The sequence below is a fragment of the Diuraphis noxia genome, unplaced genomic scaffold, assembly GCF_037042655.1.
Source record: "Diuraphis noxia isolate RWA-SAM2 unplaced genomic scaffold, SU_Dnox_SAM2 contig0004, whole genome shotgun sequence".
In the NCBI taxonomy this organism is placed as follows: domain Eukaryota; kingdom Metazoa; phylum Arthropoda; class Insecta; order Hemiptera; family Aphididae; genus Diuraphis; species Diuraphis noxia.
Window position 1 is genome coordinate 45,926,907 of NW_028301714.1, and position 26,577 is coordinate 45,953,483.

At 29.6% G+C, this 26,577-nt stretch overlaps 1 protein-coding gene across 2 annotated transcripts in view; it reads left to right on the forward strand.

Moving 5' to 3' along the window:
* LOC107171299 (uncharacterized) overlaps nucleotides 1-24,053 on the forward strand; it is a 44,316-nt gene extending 20,263 nt beyond the window's left edge. Inside the window, exons 2-5 of one of the 2 annotated variants that reach the window (XR_016191507.1) lie at nucleotides 1,614-2,249; nucleotides 16,585-16,810; nucleotides 20,407-21,152; nucleotides 22,909-24,053. Coding sequence is in view for 1 of the 2 variants with exons in the window: in XM_089226413.1 (XP_089082539.1) it covers nucleotides 1,614-2,249; nucleotides 16,585-16,810; nucleotides 20,407-21,091 (1,547 nt within the window). In the remaining variant the exon portion in view is untranslated. Of the gene's footprint in view, nucleotides 1-1,613; nucleotides 2,250-16,584; nucleotides 16,811-20,406 lie in introns of both variants that reach the window. The other variant, XM_089226413.1, reaches the window with a different exon arrangement.
* Nucleotides 24,054-26,577: the final 2,524 nt, after the last annotated feature.

The following is a 26,577-nucleotide window of genomic DNA, read 5'->3' on the forward strand; positions in this document are numbered from 1 at the left end:
ATATATTATTTGTACAAACGCATATAAATATGTTTCTCGTTTTGATTGATATATACCTGTCGTCGTAGGCCGCTTCGGTATATAATACTGTTGTGCGTGAATCGTAAGGAGAATAAGGAATTTTTTATTCTCATACATAACCTACCTTTATTTTTTTTTTCAATAATATGATTGCGCATCACCTATCGGTCCCATATTGCAATATGTGAACTACCCCGCATGAGCCAATAGGGTATCTATAAGGTCAGCAGTATTTTTCTCACATATTATAATCGTATAATGAATATATCTGCAAATGCCACACCTCTTGGTCCTAGTATGCTCTTCGATATTTTTCTTAGCTATAGTTGTTATTTAATATTTATACGATCTGAACTCACGTTCACGCCCCCTTTACCTGGAAAAAACACTTTTCATCGATAATTTATTTAGTTTTAAAACATCTGCACTGTCTGCCTTATGGTGTCAAATCTGTTACATTACAAACGGTCACTGTACGATTTCAGCGATATGTTTAGTTTTTATTGGAATTATTGTACCTACACAGTTATTGCAGCGATTGCCTCTATATTATTTATTATTACTGTATACCTAAACTGTTTCACTTATCATATATTGTATAAAACGTATTTGTCTCAATAGTGGTATATTTCATCCACAGAGTGAATACACAAAAGTGTATTTCAATATTATCATGTGATATTCTTTTTTCAATTTCTGAACCTACTTGTATTTGAATTGATCATCATGAATCATGATATATAAACCGTGTTATACTAACCGGAAGAGTTTCAGATATATATATATATATATTGGTCCGGTGATTTATCGGTTGGAGGCGTAATAGGAAATAATCAAACTTTGGTGTTTACATGTTATATATACAACAGCCGCTTTATATAAAGTAATATAATGTGTAATTTATCGTCATAATTCAAGCAGAAGACAATAAAGAATGTTATAATAGAAAAAAATGATATGTCGTATTATGTATAATATAATAAATATACACTCTATCCTTTATATTATATATATAAGATATGTATATTGTATGTACAATGCAATATATTATAATTTTATAATATATTATAAGATATGGATAGTAGTTTAATTAACTTAAAATAATTATTATTTCAGTAAATACGTTTGTTTTCAAATTTTTTATTTTAAATATATTTAAGCATGATTATAAGTTATCTCGTTAATTTTTATTTGGTTAGGTCAGAAAATTCAAAATATTAAATTATCGAAAATATTAAAATCCGATATATAAAAAATAGAATTGAAAAAAAAAACAGTATTTTTAAGGCACAAACATTGCAGTTGCTTGAAATAAAAATTGTTTCATCTATGATGAGACGTAATATTAAAAGTGGATACAAAACTTGAAAACTACAAATACCATTATATTATAATAATTGAACAGTAATGCGTTATGTTCAGTTGACAGACTGCGATAATTATAGTTTTTTTTTTTTTTGACACCGTTAAGTCGGAATCTAAACCATGATTAACATCAGTAATACACTAATAGTTATTTCCGTGATTCGGGACGAGGCTTTTTGCCGCGATGTGAACGACTATCTCAAACTGATGTTGTTGTCTGTCCACAGATCAGGCGGCGTTGGCCGTGAACGTTGTGCGAGTGGTCAGGGTGGACGTGCCGTCAGTGGTTCGGTCATACGATGCCAAACCCGATCCGTCGACCACTGCGATTGGCGGTGCACCTCCGCCGCTTTTGTTGGGCTGCGTGTACGCGTTGGAGGGTGGCGAGAACGACGACGAGAACGGCGATGTGATCGTTGCGACGAAACCATCGCGGACGGTCAACGGGACCGCGTCCACGGCGAACGGCGCCCGGGACCGGCGGTCATCGTCGCCGGCACCGGACCTGGCCATGGACGAGGCCATGGAGGAGGTGCAGCGGCTACGGGGTTTGGTGGTCAAGTGGTACTTCCGGCGTAACCCCATACCGGTAGCACCCAACGACGCGATGGCCATCATCAACGACAACGAGCAGGTGTATCAGTGGATAGCTGGCGGAGGGCCCGAGGCGGGCGGCGGGCTCGGTCCTCTCAGCGGAAGGACGGTCGACGTTACCGCAGAGACGCCACGCGCAGACCGGTCGTACTTGCACCGGGTCATTCGGGTAGAGCGGCCCACCGCCGAGCTCACCGGCGAGTACAGGTGTCAAGTGGAGGACTGGAACTCTGAACGCCGATCCGCCTGGCACCCCATGGTCGTATACAGTGAGTACAGATTTTTGTATATACTATTTTAATTTAAATATGTTTTTCAGGTTTAATTAATGCAGTTATGTCACCTATTTCTGTTAGAACTCAGACTGCTCACAAGTTACACTCACTTTTCATGGCATAGGTCGTTTTTTAATATTTCTACAATTTTTTTTTTTCATTAAATATCCATTAAAAATAATTTACTCAAGTTGTTTCGTGATTACAAAATTATTATTACGTAGGTATTATTATTATGTGTATAAATATATATAATATAATAATAAATTAAGGTAGGTACTATAATAATACGAAAACTTTGACTATATGCAATATAGCACTTATTTTTTCTACATCAATTTTACAGAATTTGATAATCATTCAAATTTAAAAACATAGAAATAACGTATTTTCGACAATAATAATACCTATTTTTTAGAGATGATGTCAAAAAGTATATTGAAATTTTTTTATACCTAGCTGTTTATTTATGTAAACAGTAATATTCAATTATATTTTTAATAATTATAATAAGTTATATGATGGGCATTGGGAATAACATATTTCAATATAAGGTTTAAAGGACATTGTCAAAATTTAATAAAGTCCATTTAAATCAGTATCTATTGTTGATCTGTTACATACAAATGTATTTAATGTTTGTTGAAATGTTCATGAAACATGTTTTATATAACTAACCATAGTTTATCAAATATTACAACTGGGTAAAAACATGTTATCACTAATTACTCGCATATAAAATCTGTTCTCTATCGTTATGAACTATTATCCTGAGTAATACATACATAGTTATTAATTTGTAATAAATAATACCTACTAGCAATGCTCAGTGGTAATTATCTATTAATAGGCTTTTATTATTATACAGAGTAATTCATTTCAGTGGGTACTCTAATTATTATCTCCTCAAATTATTAGAGGTTGAAGAAGGTGTTATGGCCAGTGAATGCGACTTTGTTTATACTATTTCTTCATTTATAAAGACCCTAATCTAACCGTGATATTTTCTTTTTTTATACATTTTATGACATTTTATGACATTTTATGACATGATTTGTCGTATTGTCATTTTTTTAGTCAGTTTAGCCCAAAACGATTTTCGATCGTACTTTTGTACTTTCAATGTATATATAACTCTAGGCTTGAAAATCTTAGTAAAATTTACGAATGACATATTAGCATAATATTATATATATTTTGCGTTATCGTCCCTTTGTTTTATTCACATATTCAGGGTGATCCATTTAAGTGTATACACTCATTATCCCGAAAAGTAATAACTTTTTTTTTTAAACATTTAGGATTATGTTTTTCTAAAACTGTATAATATTTTTATTTTTTTCACCCTCATATTAATTGGCGAAACTACTATCAACTTTTGGTTTTCAAATGGTAACATATTATAATTAAAAAATGAATTTACGTGTTAACATTTTTATTTTCGTTGATTGATTTGTGAGATACAGCTCCTCAAAGTATTGGTGGATTTTACTATTTTTCCAATAATTGTAAAGACCAGAAGCTTGTGATAAATGTGATATCGCTGAAACTAAAATAACAAAATTAATGAAAATTAATTAAAGATTACTATTGTTCTTTGAACCCTAACCATTTATTAACTTATCAGCTAATTGAACTAATTGGATTTATTTTGTTACCTTTGAATCAGTGATATCGAATTTATTACTGATTCCTGGTCTTCACGGTTATTAGAAAAATATTAAAAACCACCAATTCCCTAGTAGCTGTATCTCGTAAACAAATTAACGAAAAATAAAATTTAAACACGTAAATTCATGAAAAAAATAGTTTTATTAATCCATCATATTTTTATTATTTGTTACCATTTAAAAATCAAAAGTTGAAAATGATTTCACCAATAAATATAAGGATGAAAAAATTGAAACATCATATGGTTTAAGAAAAACATAAACTTAAAAGCTTAAAAAAAAATTCAAAAAAAGTTAATACTTTTCTAGAAAATTAGTGTGCCCACTGAAATGGATCACTTTGTAGATGTTAATATCCAGTATACAATACCACACATATTATTATTTTGTGTATTATAGATCTATAGCACAATAATTGGGTAAAACGGTTTGATTTTGATTTTTTCCGAATGTCTAAATGTGACCACCAGATGAAATATTTATTGTAGTCTGAAAGTATAGGTACTTACATTATTTTCTTGTTGAATAGTATATGATATACGTAGGTATAGGTATAGTATATGGAGGTATAGGTAATATAAAAAATATGAAATTTAAAAAGAGTTAAAGAAAAACATCAAAGTATTTAAGCATTCCATGTAATATATTATTTCAACTTAAGGTTACAAAAATAAAGAAGTGTTCTCATTAGCTGAAATACGTATCATCCAGTATATATACTCGCATTGTATTATCAATATATGTAAGTATACAAAACGGCATTGCATTAAATCGCTGCTGTATAGCGAGTCCTGAAATTATGTGCAGTATAGCAATTTAAGACGTGCTCACTCTAAACCTGATTTATGTAATTCGAGTAAATGGAAAAAAAAAACAATTTGGTACTTTTATATTTTATATAGGTATATGCTATGGGTAATAGCATCAGGTTTAGGATAATTTCGTTATTGTCAGATGGTACTGGTAAAGGTATTAAGTTCACCAAGCAGACATCATGAGCACAATGTCTTATCAACAAACGATTTGATTATTTAGTTCTACGTTCCCATTGTATAATGGAATAACATTGCTTAAATTCTTTTAAAAAATATATGAAATTAAAAAGCTATAGATAAAAACGATATGATGAAATAAAAGAGTAGGTATAGGTATAGAGACATTTTTTAACTCATCATGATTTACTCGTGTAATAAGAAATATTAATTCAGATTGATGTTAAATATAAGATTGGATGAACTATATGTGCGTTTCTCTATATTTTTGGCAATTTTAATTTAATCATAAATTATATTATAATGAATAAAATATTCAAACATTCCGCTGGTAAAATATATACAACGTGCACACACTGCATACTGCACGTGTAAGAAAAATCACATACTCTTTAATATTTTGTATTTACAAAAAATTAAACAAATTCATAAAATTATTAAATCTATAATTATATAAAAACATTTATAAAAAATCATTTGTCTCAAGATTAGTGTAGTTTTTATACAATCATAACTTGCTGTAGCTGTTACAATAAAATAAATAACCACTATACTTTCCGTATTTTAAAATATCATTGCAGGCTATAGCCATCATACATTGATATTTCATCAGCTCAATACTATTGTAAACAAATAAATGTCAGTTGAACTTACATTAACAATAAATTTCATCTTCTTTGTTTAACTCAACGACAATACTATATTTTTATAATATATAATTAATTTTTCCACATCATGATTGCGTTGTATTATTGATACGATCGATTTTTCTTCATGGTTAAACACAATCAATGAAAATAGCCACATTTGTACCGATATATATATATATACGTTAAAATATTATTCTGCAGAAGAACTGTGTCAAAAAGATGGAGGTCGTGGGTGATTCAGAAACATTTACAAGTATAGTCAGTGTTTTTCTACCACTCAACACATGTATTATTTGTATTTAATTTCAAATGCTATATTAGCGAACAATGTAAATATGTAAGGCGTGTCTTCGATTTTCAATGGAGTTTCCGTTACTATGGTATGTGGTTAAAAAAAAAAATAATAAAATGAAAAGAAAAACAATATCAAAACGTGATGTGCGCCTAAAGAGCATCGAATTTAAAAAGGTTATTATTATAATAATAGTTGTTATATATACTATACAATATAAGAATATGTTGTTTAAAAAAATAATGGTAATAAAAAATCAAAAACGGAATTTGATCCAAATGTTGCATTTATGCTCTCGATGAACTGAAATATATTATAATAATATGTCCATTATTATTGTTCTGTAAAATAAATATATGTCCATCCTGCACGTATCAAATGTTATCTGAAATATTGATGCATCATGATTCATGAACCTAAGAGAACATATTATTTTATTTAACCGACGTAGGTTAGTTTTTTGTTTATATTTTACTACAGAATATTGTCTGAATCATTATTAGTGGTTTTTAGCCGTTCAGCTTTGAGTATAATTTCCTGTTCCCTAATACACACACGTTGAAAGGGTTATATTCAGCAACCGGAAGCCCAAGCACTTCAAAACTATTAAAATATGCACACATTCTGTTTAACGAGCGACCATAACAATATCGGTTTAAATTACAAACATAATTTATTATTTTCAAATATATGAAACAACGTTTAACAATATCATTTATTTATTCGAGCGAAAACAATTTATATTTTCTATTACTAAAATGAACAATTCAATGTTTTTTTTTCATAATGTGAAAAGTATGAGTGTTTTAATATTTTGTTATTATTACAAAATGTTAAAAAATTTATTTTATAATATAAAACAATTATCACTATGTTGTAAGTTTTAATTAAAAACAATTTAAAAGCTTGTTTGCTGTGTACCTATTACCTTACATGACCTATATAACACAACTATATATACAATATAGTAAACAGTTTAACGCCGTAAAATTTTTTTTTTAAATAATCGAATTTCATGTGGATTTTATTTTATGGTAAACGATTATATTAGATGGTTTGTAAAACTGTATGTGTTTAATATAATAAATAATAATGGTATTTTCTTTGCGGATCATCTTGCTGATGTGCGAGAGAAGACCTAAAAAATAAAAATAAAAAATCTGAGCCATCAATAGCAAGAATATAATAACTATATTTTTTTTTATAATATAATTGTGTAGCATGCGAAGATTATTATTCTTTATAGTATAATCTCCGTAATATTATGTACGTTTTATGTTTATTTATGATAAGTATCTAAAAAAAAACTGAAAAATCAACACCGAACCTCAATTATTATTATTATAACTGCGGTAGTTTTGTTTACGCTTTTGAAAACATAATAACGACGGCAAGTAAATGTATGTGTGTCCTGAATAATGAGAACGAGCTCAAAAAAAAAAAAACTAAAAACATTATATTATTATAATATATAATGTAATGAATATAATATATTATGCTCGCGATGTCCACCGCGACGAACTACTTCTTAAGAAATCCGATGGCCTAAATTAAAAAAAAAAAACACAAATAATAAATATGTAATAATACAATTCGCCGCGATTGGAAAACACGATCGCACGCGCTTGCACACGTAGGTATGTATTGTAATTTTTGTTATAGCAATATTATGCCTATCTTGTTGGTTCCTACCTATATTCTTTAGATATACTGATATTCACACCTAAGTGTGTGGCCATTGGTTGTCATTAATCGTGAGCATCAACCATAGAAGCTATAGGTAACTATCATCGGCTCTGAAAACATTATAATCATAGGCATAAATTAAATATTAAAAGTCGATTTTTTAGTTATCGAAAAGAAATGTTTTATATTATATACAATTTGATATTTGCTATTATATAGTATTCCATTTTCAAATTAAAAAGAAAAATCAAATAGTTGATCATCTTTGAATCGTCCATATGTATATATTATTATATAGTTTAATATTTTTATTTCATTATTGAAAAATGAAAGTGGAATATTTTTGGAGATGTTATTTTATAAAATATATTCAACAGTCTAATATTATAATATGGATTATATGTAAATATTTTAATTTTATAAGAATGGTAATAATGGCGTAGTACTATTTTTAAACACCATTTTGCTTATAATAATATGTCAATATATTATTAAAGATAATAGTTGAAATCAGAAAATTTTTAAAAATTTAAATATGATAAAAAAAAGTCATTAGTGCTTCATAATAACTAGCAAATGTTTTTAAAATGTCCAAACTGCACTCAATTTCATCCGAATTATATAATTAAAAAAAAAAAATTATCTTATTCCCCAACCATATAGGTACCGTACACGCGCTGGTCAATATTGATGTGTTTCGCTTGTAAATTATATTTTGCAAGTCCTAGAAAATAAAATCCCAAAATACAATATGTAGCCATTGTAGCCGTATTATTGTATATCGTTTTATTCGATAGAGCATGCTATTCAATAAAACCCTCGACTTAAAAAAAAAAATAATAGTACGATGCATACACGTTATAATAACAATATATGATTGTAATATGTGCACACGATGATGATGGTCGTGTTATTATTGTTATTTATCGTTATTATTATTATGAAGCGTTATCTTCACCTCCCTGTGTTTATTTTTTGTGTTCCAGCGTGCTACCCGCACACGCGTTTAACTACGCGTTATTGGACGATTATTATTATTTTTACGTGTACGGAGACATTGTATTTATATTACATATTATACGTGTATGAATAAAATAATGTTATTTGTTGCGCGTAGGCAATGGTTGTAGGAGGAGACGAGAGGAAACCGTCGCCGTCGCCGGACAATATATAATATAATAAAACTCGCGGTCAAGAAAATAAAAGAGAAAAAAAAATTTGAAAATAATTATCACATTTTCGTCACGTTTTATTCGATCTGAATATTTGACATATTTTTTTAATAATTGTGAATGAGAATGACACAGACATAGAAACAGACACAAAGTAACCTAATTACGGTTCTTATAGTATAATGTACAGGCGGGTATATTAATTTTTATACATAGTACATACCACATATAAATCATTTGAAAAAAACCTCAGTTTTTTTTTTTTATAGCAATCTGCTGCGTTACACTATTTACATAATTACATAATACAACGTGACACTATACTCTAATGGTAACGGTATCGAAAACATACGACATATAAAACACTGAATCGCTGGTTTTTTTTGTCTAAGATAAAAGCATTAGACTATTAGGCATGACTTGATATTATTTATTATTGTGCATCGATATGGACGAATCAACAGTAAGAAATGTTCGTGAAATTGAGAATTTCAGATTTTAAATAGTATACGTACAGAAAAAAAAATTATAATTTTTCAATACAAAATATCCTGGATAATATTTTTATACTTTGGGTCTGGGTCAAATGAATAAAGAATCAGATTTTACAATAATATGCCCTTTTTTTGTTTCAAACTTTCTGTAGTAGTAACATTTAGAAAAAGTCTCACAAAACACATAAATTGTAGCAATTGTAGGATAGTGAACACAGATTGCATTCGAAAACTGGCCATTTTTTTGAGATTTCCCCCATTAAAAATAATCATGAAAAATAACAACAACGAAACACGATAAACTAATTTGAGCAACTGCTTGTTTTTAACGAATCCTGGATCTTTTTTTAGGTATCCAAGTTTTTTCCTCCCAGATTCTTTTTATGAATGCGACAGTACTTTTTTGGCGCACCAACAAATGTGATAGATGTAAAAAACTAAAAACAGATTATTTTATCCATGTGGTGTTTAAACTGAAACAAAATCATGAAGCGGTTTTGTTTATACATTCGAAAGATTGAGAGATGTGTGATATTTCAAAATATTATACATATTTTATACTACGTGTGTCCACAGCGGGGGGTTAACTGAAATGCTTTTATAAGGGGCCAAACATTTGGTTTAAAATTAGTTTAAAAGATTGACGTTTAATAATAGTTCTCTTTACTGCAATCATGAGTTCTATATTTCTGTCAACTTTATGCTATTTAGTATTTTACATTACTTAGATACAAAAAACTATAATAAACATTTATTCTATAACACATGGAGTGATTTGTTATTTCTAATATTTTTTTTTACAATTAAATTATAACTTGATTCTAAGAATGTGTACAACAGTAACAATGGGCATTGTGAATTAAATAATAATCGTAAAAAGGAAAAGGGAAAAAACAAATGAAGGCTACACTCTCATCAATTGTTTTTATCAACTATATATTATTATGTTTAATAGATGCGTCAAATAATACGATCACGATTTGCAATATAAAATTTCTTAGTTTTTGATTGATTCTACTTGGTCACGTCAATTTTCAAAGAGTTTTAATTTATACTTTTTCTAAGCACATATCAGTGAGTATTTTTAAACATTACAACGTTTGGTTGATATTAAACACGATTTCTTTACTTTCTATACAGTTTCCAAATTTTCAAATTTTCAATTAAAAATTTGGTTAATGATTAAAATGAAAGATGATAAAATTTTAATTTTAAATAATTTCAAATCATGGACGTAATGTTTATCATTTTCATATAACTCTTTCAACAAGCGATATATTCATTTACGTGGTTTTATATCGTTATAACTTTATAAGGTTCGATGAGGATGTAGTAAAAATGTTATGACATTCTTTTCGCTAAAAAGTTTTAATAATGTATATGTATACTCACGCGTTCATCTCATCTGAAAAAAAATCAAAACTCTGAATAAACTTCTATTGAATATTGTTATAAAAGATTAATTGGATTTTTTTAAATAACCACCCAATATAAAGTTTAACTGAAGTTTGTAGAAGACAGGTTAATTAAATACGCCGCACGACGTGAACGGAAAGCATATACCTATATAAATTATAAATTAAACGGCTTGCTGCAATATCTTCAAATATAAATAACATTTTGCGCATTCGATTTGTACATGGAAATATAATTTTGAAACTACCACACACGGACTTACCCTGTTTGCACAACAATATATTTGATTTACCCACCTAATATTGTTTTATATATATAAAATATAATTATATCCGCACTATACTGGTTGTATATTATAATAAGCTCACACACACACATAATATTACATTATGTTACAAAAATCATTCGTATTTAAATTCAACGCGTTTATCCGGTCGCTGCGTAAAGCGAATTTTTGGTTTTTGAAAACCGTGGAAACGTGTCTGTCAAAGTTTGACGGGCACATATTTGGGGCGAACATGCTATATATAAATTATAACATAATAATATACAATAATAATAGTATATACAATGTACTGTAGTTTCTCCGCGCGCCTTAAAGACGTATATGTGTAGGTAAGTGCATGTTACCACCTATATAATACGCGTAGAATAATTGATACCGCAAACGAAGACGCGGAGACGACTAGGGCGGACTCGATTCGTCGACGGTTCGTATATTGATCTCTATCGATTGTTTCCGTAGTCGGCACAAATCGTATATATATAATAAAGTTTAGATTATAATATTAAGTATATTATTGGGGATGCACAGAATAGTGAATAATATTCAAAGCGAAAAGTATACGACGCGTAACGGTGCAGGCATGAGACTTATAAACGAGATTCGATGGCCGTCTTGAATAGTATATAAGAACATAATGTTTATGCACATAGTTTATAAGATTTATTGTATACCAAAAACGATAAACGTGTATAATAGTACATGACGGTATTGAATAGAGGCTAGGCGGAGGTGGTCCGACACAGCTGCCACGTTGAGCAAATTTTTCCAAATCCGGCAGTGCGTAATTGTGCGCGACGAAGATGTCATTTGTACGCGTGTACAGGCAAACCGGATAGTGGAAATCGATCGGCCGCATCGCTGGTTGATATTATATAGTAATATTATTATACACTCGAACGGATTTGAGCGTATTTTTTATAGACTACGCCGTATACTGTAAAATTTTATACGATAATATTATATAAACGATAGAATGTGATGACGTTGTGATATATTTGTTTGTGTATAGATTTTAGCCGGAAAAACTGTAGGTGATGGTGTACTAGGTATCCGTAAAAAAAACAAAAAAACACGTCTCATTTCATTTTATACCACGAAGGGATGATTTTTGGCTTGTCCTAATTAATTCGAGTGTGGTATAACAAAATTATAACTAGAGGATAATGAAGTTTTCACTTGGCTCTGGGAAATTTGACCCACCTGCCCATTGTGCGTTTTATTATACATAATATTATATTTATTATTCATAGATATTTGTATGAATGATTAACTAGAAACGTAAAAGCTAATTTCGGCCTTTGGGTATACTTTACTTCATTCGTATTCTGTTTATTAGATTATTTTCAATGTTTACTTCATATTTTATCCGTACAAGCATCGTTTAAAATGTTTGGATTGGAATTCGCGGTGATAACGCGAATAATATTAAAACATTTAATAATAACATAGAGTTCATTATTCTCTGAAATTTGAAAACAAAACTTGCGTTTAATATAACTTAATTTAAGAATCCATAAGACCATATAGCCTAATTCTTGAACATGAAAAAAAAAAATGAAATTTACAAAAAAAAAAAAATGTGATTTGAGAATCTTCTAAACGCTTATTGAATAGGAAAATCGAGATAAACCGCAAAACTGGAATCGTTTTGGGAACGCAACTGTTGGTAATTTACAGATAGTTTACAGCATTATTACAGCTCGTAGCCCAACTATATAGTGACTGGCCTACAAAACAAAGGATGTTATAGTTTAATTTATTTTTCCTCTGGTGGTCGTCGATTGAGGTGAAGTCATTCTGTAATTTGTAGTATTTCTGGCGATTTTTCAATAAACTGGTGAACCAACCATATTTTATATTTTTCAACGATACGATGAACGCATTCGTTTTAGAACGATAATATATGTGTTGTTGTTTTTAGTGCCACTTGAGTTTTTGGAGCATGCAGTAGAAATGCATCTTTCATCAACTTTGGGGTGATTTTTGTAAGAACATCGGATTTAATTGGTATCTAAACAAAATAGGTAAACTAGGTAAACAAAATTATTTAAGTTCAATGTATTAATATCAAAGCATTTCAACTTATATAATTATATAGAATCTTATAAATTAACAGATAATTACTAGGTGCGTAATATTGTTTGATAATTATTGTAAGTATACTGGTGTGTTATAAATATTTTCTAAGTACCTATCTAACTATTCACAAACAGACAATCTACATTTATAGATTTTTGCATATTTATATGCCCGTGACGGGATTTTAGCTTCACAATTATTTATTAATTATTAACCAACATATAATTGCGTGGCAACCTTTCATTCCAGCAGCACCAAAAATAATATATATATATTTAAATTTATAATGAATAATAATAAATCAATAATTAATAATAAATAAATATAAAATATTATAAATTATTATTTATTTATTTATAGGCTATAAAATATAATATTTTATTTTATTATATTTATGAGATAAAATAGGATTTGCAGAAATGTCTGTGACGTATAAGTAAACGTCTTGTGGAAAATGTCTGGCGTTGTCATGTGCACATCACCCCACGAGTCCTGTTTGTACATCATGCACACTCACAATCAGCACATACATACATTATGCAAACACAATATACATAATACATGCATATATAATATTGGATATTGCGTGCAAAACTCAGCTTGTAGCTTCTGAACCTCCGTTACTTTATATTATGTTTGCCATTACAAGTACCTACAACTGTAAATACATATAAATATACATTTTGGTTTACGCATTGCACAGCGTAGATCTGTCTAGAAAGTTTCCGGAAACTCAAGATTAATTCGGCCTGATGGTTGATCGTGCATCGTATGGTGTCTATAACTAAGTGATAATACTCCGAGATTAATTTAATTAACCATTCGTCTTATGCATAAATATATAAATATATTTGCATACAAAACTGCACATATGTATAGTTACCCACAGCTGCTGTTATAATATGCTGGTTGACTTTACGCTGGAAATTTAGCGTCTCCCCAAACTTTCTGGACACGTTTCAGCTGTTATTGCTCGCTTATTATAAAGTTACCTGCCCATCGCATATAATATTGTACACACTGTAGCAGATGAATCGGTCAATTTAATCCCCACCGATCAACTTATGTGTTTTCTTTTTTTTTTCTGTATACATTTTTCTTTTTCGTACGTGTTCCGCAAACAAGACTATGACGTATGCTGTTTTCACAAACCAACCCTAATGGTGCGTTGCAGAAAAATACTCTTTTCACTCTTTCTTTCGGTGTAATATATAATAATATGCTAAAAAAACAACGGACCCCAATGTTTACTTACACGACAGCTAGTAAGCAGATAGCAAAATACCTATGCGGCTATTCAGGTATATAAATAATGTTATATTCGTATATAATTGGTTTAAGTATGCATATATATATATATATATATATATAGTGTAGCCTGTGTGTATATTTAACATTAAAATTATTCGGGATAATTTATTTTTGAAAAATAATTTTCATTATACCTTTAGGCTTTAGTACGGTACGAATAATATCATGTATTCATTTTAAAAACGCCAAACTGCAGACAATTCATTATTGTTAAACACCGTTAAATCAAAAAAAATAAACGGAGTAAACAAATTTTACTCTCTCTAGGTATAGGTACTATATATAGGTATATCATATTAAAGTGCATGTATTAGTGTAATTTTGGAAAATTTATTTCACGATCGTCTATGCGTTTTTGGTTTTGCATAGTACCTACTGTACAGGAAAGGGGAAAATCTTAGATCATAGGATTTAAGTGCGAAATTCTGCAGTATAAGTATAATTACAATATAATATTTATTCAACCATCACGAATAAATGGAAATTGTACGAGAACATATGATATATATTTTTATGATGCACATAATATACATATATACGTATAATATATTTATTTATTGCTTATACATCAATATTATAATATATGTACCGTATCGTCCGTATCTATACTCCCTATGTATAATGTTAATTCTTGCACAGTACATAGATTAATATTGTACATATATATATATATATATATGAGGATTATTTTTTTATACACACATCATTACCTACGCAAACAAATTACTATTAAAAACACTGAATAATACCCCACGAACAAGTGATGTGCGTGCACCGTGCGCATGAGGGATAAGTATAGGATATAAGTCCTATTGGGTTTTAGAACAGCTCGTCGTTGTCATTTAAAAAATATGATATTATAATCGTAAATTTGCATTTTATGGAAATTCCTGAAATCTACATATTTGTAACATTTATATTATAAAGGTACAACTGTACAAGTGCACAACTCTAACGTATACGTTCAGATTTGTAAACTTTGTATTTTACCACGGGACTTAGTCCACGAGAGAGAATTTTTATAAACAATATTATATAAATAACACTTTTTACGTCAAGACGTATAATGTATTATATAGAGTGATTCACCAAACACGCTCAACTCTGAATTTATGCTTTAACTGTAAATTTATTCAAAATCTGATATTTTGAATTAATCAGTACACTTATGAATTATCCTTATTAAATTATTTTTTATTTTTTTATTGCTATGAAATGGTGGTAAATGTCTTTTTTGGAACATGTTAGTTTGATTTAAATTTAAACAAGCAACGAGTTATTAATCTTTATTTACTAAGGACAATAGTCTATAATAATAAGTTTAGAATATGGTATAAGGACTAATGGTTCTAATACATGCAAGCATAAAACCTATAATATGATACCTATAAATATTATTATGGTCCGATAAATTAAATACAAAAAATAACGTTAAGTATTTACCGGTCATAATCTACGTATATTCACCAAAATATCAAACAGGTAATTTTCACCATACACCAGATGTTCACATGAATCCCAAATAATATACCCTCATAAAGTTATCAGAGCACAACTTTGACAGACACATGATGTGAGTGTGCTGCTAACTTTATTGAGTTAAATATTATTAATTGAAACACCATGATGGAAGGAATCTGTTAAAATCTAAAACGGCGTTTTATTATTATATTAGTTATAACTTGTTTGTTTTTACAAGAAGCATTTCCAAAACGTTAACTGTTTCACAACTTGTCATCCCCGCGGCAAGCACAAGGTTTATTATTGAAATAGGCTAGCAGTGGCAAGCGCAGACACCCTTAAAGCCTGTAACTCAACTATACTGCTAGGTAGAAGTTACAACAATTACTACCAGTTTTCGCGCATATAGAATTTTGGTTCGTTTAAACCTGACTCGATCAGACACCGATGAATAGCATAATCATAATTAATAAATATCCGGCATATCTAATGAAGTTCGTTATTATCATCAATATTTCCCATTACATAGCTAATCATCATGATTAACTAAAAAATCACGTTTCTCGAATTTGTAGACAAATTACGTTGATCTAATGATTATTGTTATATCATATTGCGATGTATTTCAGATAAGTTAAAGAATTCATAAAAAAAACTACTCGATTTACAATTTACAGTGAATAAATGAGCTTGTGTTTTTCTCTGAAATTAACTAACAGGATCAGTTAATAAAAGTCTCAGAATTTTAAAATACGAAATTTAAGTTAGAATTTATTGTAGTTTGATTATTAATTTTTTTAATATTATAATTATTTTTTAGCACCGGAACGAATTTTCAAAATATCCGTGGACGATAACGACGATGATGACGAAGATGATATCGCAGAAGGCAGTGGCGGCGATGTGAATTTCACGACACCGGCAGAGCCGACGAGTAGCAGCGCCCCGTCGACTGGCCCGAAAAAGTGGCCGACTGAAATCAACATCACGTGCTACGCCGCCGGCATGCATCCCGAGCCGTCTATGAGCATTTGGGTGAATGGAGTGTACGTATTTTATATTATATAACTACCTAATACGATATACTATTATTTCTTTTTACATATTTCTATTTTATTTGGTACTTGTGACTTTGGATACGTCATTTTCGGCTTTTTTCCTAAACGAAATAACTTTTTTTAATGTACCTACAAAGTTTATAATTCCTACTTCTACCTACCCCAATAACATCACAATTGCTCCTCATGCCCTTCTACTCGCCGCGTGTCCTTACACCATGATTATAATAAAATAATATCACGTGTGCCCGTCGGCGATGTAGACGACTAGACGCGCACTGCTAACACCCTAAATAATTAAATTCCATGTACCCACAGGTAAAATCACTATAATATTATTATATTTGAGGTTGAGAATTTCTTTGACTGTAAATGGTTTCTATTTTTTGCAAAACAGATTGCACGACAATGTAGTGCATAAATTTTATAATTTCCTTTACTCTGTGCTCTGTTGTCGTCATGATGCGATCAAAAACCACGTTTGTTCTGCATTTATGTCTGTGGGCTTTAGTGAAATCGTATATTGTGCATCTATTTATCCAATTATTATTATGTAGGTACGTTTATGTTGTTCCTATAGGTATTATTTTAATGTGCAGATTAGACACACTTCTTACATTTACAGTAAAATTATCTAAAAAAAGAACACCGTTTAATTCTATTCTGAAATTCTAACTACGAAATTACGCACGTTTTTTGAGTTTCTCAACACCAGTGACGATCATAAGTAAAATGTAATATATACAATAGTATGTTAGTAGAAAATCGGATAGTTTTGATGTACCTACCGTAAAAAGTTATTTAAAAAAAAAAAAAAGGCCTATCAATAGAAAGCTGTTAGCTAATGCAGATGAGACAACTATTGATATGAAATGAAATTTCTATAATATATTATATATGGTCATATGGACAAAATATCGTTTAATAGTGGTTAAATAAAATCCAGTTTCAAATTCATGTCATCTCTCATATCAGTAAAATTAATAGATTTATCATTTTATCAGTAAAGTATCCATTACCATAGGCATACATTAGTGTCAAGACAATATCGAAAAAAATATTAATCGGATATAGAACAAATGCGCCAAAATCCAATATATTGTGTGCTTCATCCCGGATATTAAATATAGAACTAATAGGGGTTTATCGTTCAAAAACACCAAACGTATAATCTTAATCAACAAATGTATTATATGATCACAATAGAGCGTCAAAGTTTTGTATTACTACATTATATAGGGTGTCCCAAAGAGATCTGACATTCTGACAAATGGAATAACTTTTGTTCTAATCAATATTTTTTAAAAATTTCTTTTAAATATAATCCATAGACATTTGTGTTACATTTTTTATTTTTTATTTTTTAATACTGAAAATAAAAAACTTAAAAATTGATAAGAAATGTTTTCGAAATATTCAATTCAATATAGCCAATTTGTAAATCTGATTTTTAGAAAAATGTATGTGGTAAAAACACTTATTTAAGTCAGAAGGCTGATTTTTTGCAATTTTTTTAAATATCAATATTTTCGTTGGGTAAATTATAGTAATTTATAGTTTATACATCAAATATTATTAAAATAAATACAATAAAAAAATAATTAGATTTTAACATGCACTTATTTAAAAATGTTCTTATAAAATATTTTTTTTAAACTTTATTATTATTTGAAATTACAAGGTTTCTAACATAAACTAGATCGTAATTTACTTAACGAAAATATTGATATTTAAAAATTTTTTAAAAAATCAGCCATTTGACTTAAATAAGTGTTTTTACCATATACATTTTTCTAAAAATCAGATTTACAAATTGGCTATATTGAATATTTCGAAAATATTTTTTATCAATTTTTAAGTTTTTTATTTTCAGTATTAAAAAATAAAAAATGTAGCGCAAGTGTCTATGAATTATACTATAATAATAATAATAATAAATATAATAATATAATAATATGATATATAATATAATACAATAATATATAATAATATAATATAATATAATAATAATAATAATAATTAATTATTATTATGTATTTAAAAGAAATTTTTTAAAAATGTTGATTAGAACAAAAGTTATTTCATTTGTCAGAATGTAAGATCTCTGTGGGATACCCTGTATTGTTATTTATTATAGTATTGTCTTATTATAAGCTATACCGTATTGACACTAGTGACAGTTAATTTTAGAAAACTAGTTGTGTATAAAAGATTTTTAAGAATTTTGCTTGATGAACAAAATTATAGATATCTATTGCTATGCAATATTATAATATAATAGATTAATGATTGTTATCTTATAATTATCATATTCAAATTATATTATATTTTTTTTTTACATTTTTGACGCTTATATCCTACTAATTTTGACGCAAGTGATATGCATTCTAATATCTTTGGCGTTGATATCATAGGTAATAATAACCGTTACCACACAGATATCTTACTTACCACCAAAAACATAACTAAAACAGTTTATAAATGAATCGATTCAAATTTAATTTATTTCAACACATGTGGCAAAATAACAGTGTAATCATCAATGAAACAGACAAGAGTGAACTGTGCGGATAATATAATCCAATACCTATATCTGACGTAGGAAATAACGTTATTAACTATTTTCCGTTATGTGAAACAATACTTTGTACGTGTAATATTCAGTCCAGTGAATATAATATTAATATAGTCTAAACACCCTTCGAACGTAGATAAAACAATACACGTGTGTGTGGCTGTGTAGATTCGTTAGTCATTGTTGTCGTTTTACCCGGATTATTATCTTTGGCGGCAACAAAATAAACATGATGGTATATGGCACACACTAGGCACACGTCACACACTCTCTCTCACACACGCAAAAACCGTTTTCAATTACAAAATACCAATTACGTGGGTTAAACTACTTTGTAATTATGAGGGTAGTCCTTTGAGCGAAAAATACACGTGTCCCCATCGTAAACTCGTTAAAAACTAATCACATTTTTTTTTTTGTTAGGTTATTCGAAAATCATCAGTTGCGTATATTGAAAATATTTCTTGACTCGAAAATAATACCATGGTATAAAATTTCAAGTATATCAAAATTGTGTTATAAAAAATGCGTAGAAATAATTTCTGGTGAAAGCTGATCTTGTCGTGCTGCATATTTTTCATGCAGATTGCGGTTTATTTTATAATATGACAGTAATACAGGGTAATAACTACGATAGCGATTTAAAGGATGAATGAATTTAACATGATGCACCTATAAAAATAAAAATTACGTCAGTGCCATCACCTTTGATGAGTGTTGAATCTCAAAATGTACCTATTAACTGTTACATTTTTCTGTTGTTTACATAGGTTACCAATAAATATCCTTAAAATATGTTCGAAATTTGAATCGTGTTTCTGGGTCGAGAGATTTTCATTACTTTACAATAGGTTTTAGATAATAATATTTAGGCACCATTAGCGATGGAACTTATGAAATAATAAGATTGTTAAATCATTGTAAAAACATAATAAATACAGTGACACAGTGCTACTACGTATTGATCGATGGTGATTTCATTCCGGATTATCGATTTTTGTCCGAACAGGTCACTGGATTCCGTGAAGTCGGTGGTCACCGTGGACGATGGGGACAATGACGAGAGCAATGATGGCATCGCCGCACAGACGACCACCGCGTCGATGACGTCGACTACGACGACTACGACGACGACGACCACAGCCAAGCCAAAGGCTTACAGGAACAGGTACAGGGGTAACAGGGGTGGCGGCGGCGAAGAGGAGTACAAAAAGTACGCGGTGACCGCCACTAGCGTAGTGTCCCTGAAGGACGCCGAGGAGTACCGGAACAGCAAGCCGCATCAGCACCAGCGCCGGCGGAACACCATCGACGTGGAGTGTCGGTTGCGCGTGCCCGGCGACGGTGCCGGCAATGGCCACTGGAAAGCTGACCGGCCGGCCGACCATTACTACTCTGCCCGAAAGTCGGTGGCGTACAAGTACCGTAACGACTTGACGCCGCCCGGTGACGCGTTCGCCGCCGTGTCTTCAGCGTCGTCTGTAGCCGACGACGACGACGACGCCGACAACTACGAAAATGGTGGTGGCCGCGTTGACAGCGATGACGCCCTAAACTCCCAAAACTCCGACGACGACGCTACTTCCGGAGCCACTAGCGTCACACCGTCCTTCTCCGCCGTCGTCGTCCGATTGATGCAGACGATCGCTGCTGTAGCCGTCGTTACCGCCACCGCCGCCGCCGCCCGACATTAAACCACGTGATGCGAAGACTTCGCTCCTGTCCCGACCGCCTCCGACCCCATCACGTGAAATGGTATTAGTCATAGTATTATTATAATAATATGATAACATTGTAATATCATATGATGTAGTGACACTGCAAAGTGTTACCTAATTTCTCGCCTGTTTTCATTTTAATTTCGAACCAACGAAATGGTAAGCTCCGGTTAACCACTACTACCCATATAGGTTAGGGTCCACTTGTCACCATATCGTTTATTATTAAAGTATGTCTGCGATGTTGTTGTCCTCAGATCGCCGCTGACGGGATGCTTAGAATTCACTTTGTTTCTCTTGCGCATGGGCTGCTAAGTATACCATAAGGTTGTCCTCGGACAACATCCAATCCGACCAACCAGCGATTAGATATCCTACGCCTGGTTTACCGCACATCATGCTGTCAATCATTTCATATCCGAGAGCAGAACGTGCTCCGGTGCTTAGTCTTACCCTCTGTGTACCGGAACCTTTTGTCGTATTCATTACATTCGATTTTCCTCCTACTATAACCCATCCTACAATATTATTGCTCGGACTTTGTATGTTATGCTGGATTTAACTCGTTATAATTTCATATAATACGTAATTATAATCGACAAAACTTTTGAATTGCTGATTTGGGATAGTTCCATAGAAATTGTGTTTTGTTTTTATCGTGGCTGCTTTAGAAAACCAATCGGGTAATCGTTTTTTCATTTGAAAAAAAAAACAAACAAAATAGATTCAGTTTTTAGTTAAAACATTTTAAAATTATTCTTTCAAATATATTATACAGCAATATATAATAGTATGATTGATAACATGTAGATGATAATTTTTTAATACAGTTAAAATGTGTACCTACCTATATATAATAAATAACGAAAAAAATATTTAAAAGAAAAACCACAATATTGTAAGTTTTTTTAGAATCGAAAACCACTATATAAATGATCCGAGCACAGCTTTGGCGTATGACATCCAAAACGATTTTTATTAACCGCAAAAATATTACCTCATAAAATGAGTTTTAATATCTTATATTTGAAAAAAAAAATAAAAATCTTAAAGGTTATTTTAAATGAGAATATGTATCGAAGCGACTATATCTGTCTTATTAGAATTTTTGTGAGATACGCTTATACGCAGTTAAAACGCAGAAATCCAATTTATAGAATTCCGCCGTGTAGGTGGTTTTAATATGATTTCGTTTCGATTTTCAGTTTGAAAACAATTAATTTAGTGAGTATAAATCAATCATCATCAGGAACTAATTTAATCATATAGACTATAGCCATAGTAATTATTTAGAAAACACGATTTAATCACACTTCGTTTTTGATTGTGACTAGGTAATGACTTGTAAAATAATATCGTAGTTCATCGGAAATAGCTATGTATACGTGTTGCGCATTCATCTTAATTCTATTGATACATAGTGATATCTACAAAAGAGTATGATTGTCCGATTTAAATATACAATAACTGGCAAAAGGTCCGTCGAAAATCGTCTATTCTAAGTTATGTTGAACCGCCCAGATTTGTTTGAAGCGTTTCCGCTTTACCTGAAAAAATTGTTTTATTTGAATTTTCTATATCCAATATTTAACAGGTCTAACGATATTTCTTAAAATTTTATATTCTTTGTATAAAAATTAAAACCAACCGAATTTTTACATAAAATTATACATGCATCGAATTGAATCCTTCAACATTCGACAAACATATATTTCAGCGTAATGTTCTTTAATGACGAGAATTTTAAATAAATATAATATATTACATACCTATAATTATTCATATTTTTACAGATATCATACACCTAACTCCATCATTCAACTCAAAAGTGTTTACTCACAAATAATTTGTTTATATTTTGTGGTTTTTGAACAACATTATTACTGGTAACAAGTCGATTTAATGACGTCCGTAGACACGTGTTAAAATTCATTACCGTCATAAAGTTATAATAAATGTATAATTAATTAAAATTATAACGATCATTGTATATGTGTGCTTACAAAATATCGAAACGCGATCAAAACTGTCAACTGCAGATGAAGTTGTAAAATGGTTATCACATTTTTATTCCCCTCGGCAGGGAGAATTCAAATAGCGTTTGTATAATTAATATAAAATGTATATTTAATATAATAATATATACTTTCGTCTTGATTGCACATACTCCGTTTTTGCATGGCATAACTATAAATATACTATTTTTCACTAGTCGATTATTCTTATTATACTTATGTAATATGTTTAAATTATGTACAATTTTTCTTATTAAATCACGTTTTACTGGTATAATGATATATTATAGTCACCACAATTTTAATTTTACCAATACATAAACGATATTACTATCCACCTATATAGTCTGTGTCAATATATTAAAACCAATATAAAACCAATCTCTAATTAATCATTTTTATGCGTGTTGACATTTTGCAGATGTCTTAAAGTATTTATGTTTTCCTCCCCGCAGCTTTATTTTATTATATTTAATTATTTTTACTATTATTATTATTTGTTGTAAATATGTAATTTTTAACACTACCATCACTATTATATACACATTTCTAGTCTATAATTATGTAGTGAAAAATTAAAAATCGATTTTTAAATTTAGTTAAGCTAAAATTTAAGGAAATTTTGTGTTGATATTATAATCATTTATTGTAGTGGGACACTACTATACTATAATATTATATTACTACTATAAGTCGTGTTTGTTTGTTGAATTATTTTTATGATTAATTTTTGATTTCTCGGGTTCGTTGTCTTAAACACCAAACGAGATATTATAAATGTTTATTGTTATTACTTACTTATTACGTATATCCTATAAAATATTTATTATACTAATACCTACGAAATACGCATTTTTTATTATATAGAATCTACAAGGCTAGACATACCAAAGAATAATGATACATTTTATTGTATTGTACTACGCTCTATTATAGAATATTATTTATGTGTAATAATATTATATGATATCTTCATAGAAGCTTATTGTATTATACATCACATTTTCAATGTTTAAACATAATTTCAGTTAGTAGAGTTAAATATAATTATACACATATATACATTTTACACTTAAAAACTTAGTTTTAATATAGCGACGCAATAACATAATAAAATAGTTATACTAAAAATATATATTATACTGTCTTATTATTGTAATCGATATTCAACGTATGTGTGTTTTATAAATTAATAAGATTAAAAGAAAAAACATAACTTCATTTATTGTCTTCTTCTGTAAAACAATAATAATAATATTGTTTGGATATAATAACTATATTATAAACCTGTTAATCGTTTTATTATATTTTGTCGAGACCTTGCGAATAAAATATTTGTCAAACCTTTTTTTTTTTTTTTAGATGATTTTCCTAAGGTCCTACTCAGAATTTATAACGAGTACGTCCGAGTAAGTGACATGTAGTGTTATTTTTTATTCAAATCTTAAAAACCATAAACTAACGACAGGCAAACATATTCATAATTATATGTACACTGTTTTAAATTTTTAGGTGATGGTGTTTAAGCATGAACATCCTAAATATTATGAATTTTTATCATGATAGACTTTTCAGATTTCTTTAAAAACCAACCGTCAACGTTTAGTTTTTACCTAACATATAAAAACGTATTATAATTTTTTTTTTTTTTTTTATTACTTTAAAGCCTCAACAACTAAGGTTATTAGCTTACATATTTTAAAATATTACTTATATATACAGGTACAATTTACAATATTACAATAAAATTATTCTTGGTAGGTATGTGTAATTAAAGTAGGGGAATATCTAGGAAAACATATGAAATTATATGAGGTTATAAAGTTTGGTTATTTTTAGGAAAGTTAGAATATTAATAGAATTTTCATAGTCCGGTCCGAGTGCTTCGTAGAGGTGTTCTGGAATGTTTAAGGAGGTTCTGGTATCTGTAAAATTTCGGCAGTGTAGAAGGACGTGTTTGATAGTTAGAGCTTCTCCGCAGGTTGTACATTGGGCAGGATCGTCGTGTCTCATGAGAAGGCTGTGTGTAAGCCACGTATGTCCGATTCTGAGTCTGTATTATAAATTATAATATTCTGTAATAGCACATACCTAGAAATTGATATTATTTCTATTTTCCACTAATATTTTGGGTTTAATTGTGGTATAAAGTTAAAATTAACTAAGTTTGATTGGCCGAAATAAAATCTTACATTTTTATCATACTGCAAGTCATGGACTCTGCATTGATTATTATTGTAAAAATAAAAAAGTTTGCATTCGTTCCGTCAATTCAAAGTTTATTCATTTATATTGAATATTGTAAATTATAATATAATATTTATTTTCAAAAATGTTACCATAGCAACATTCTTTATTAATTTACCTTATTTTCTTACCTTAGAGTCTTAATTTATGTCTGTTGTCTGTTGTCTGTTATTATTTATTTTATTCTTTTTGACAATCTGATATCCATGGAAATGAAGTAAGATTATTAATGAAGTTCATTAAAAAAGTGGCAGAACAATAAATTGTATAATTTAATATAATATGTTGATTAAAAATTGTTGAATAATGTTTATTGTATAGAAATTTATGGATGAATTGAGATCGTATTATTTAAAAAAAAATTACGTTTTTTCAAGAGTCAATTATGTATAAAACGACAATTTGAAATAATTTTAACTGGAAACAAAAAGTAAGTGCATACTGAATTGAATTATTATTTAACGATAAAATGATAGTCAAATGAAATTGAATGGATTTAAAATATATATTATATTATATAGGTATTTAAAATCGTTCAATTTCATTTTCTCTTAAATACAGGAACATACTTACGTGCAGTCTTATTAAAAGTACTGGTAAATAAAATTACTTGAGAAGTTTTTTTTTTTTTATATATCATGGATTTCTAGAAAATTTTACAACCATTCAATTCAATTTTTCCAGAAAAAGCGAATATTTTTGTGTTTAGATTTATTTAAAGTACTGGAAAATAAAATGACTTAAAAATGGGAGAAATATGTAAGATATTCAATTATTTTAAAAATAAATTTGTTATAAATAAATCGCTTATAAATGTAGGTACGTTTTATGGGTTGAGTTGAACATTTTATTTATAAGATTCACGATTTTGTATATTATGAATAAAATATAAACGTCTACGATATACACTTGTATCTATAGCATGACATTTTGTTTCCATATATGTAAATTATACATAGAAATATGGGAGTCTACACTTCTACAGGCTGTACAATAACTATAATGATACTATACAATTACGGTACTTGGGTGGCATGTATTTTGATGCAATAATACATTCGTACATTGAACGTGCTCACTGCAGCCGTGAAATTTTAATAATACATTGGATTTTTTTTAAGAACTCTAACACAACACATGGAGAGTAAGTTTGGGTTACGAATATCTGAAACCAGTGTTAATAATTACTGTGTAAGTTAT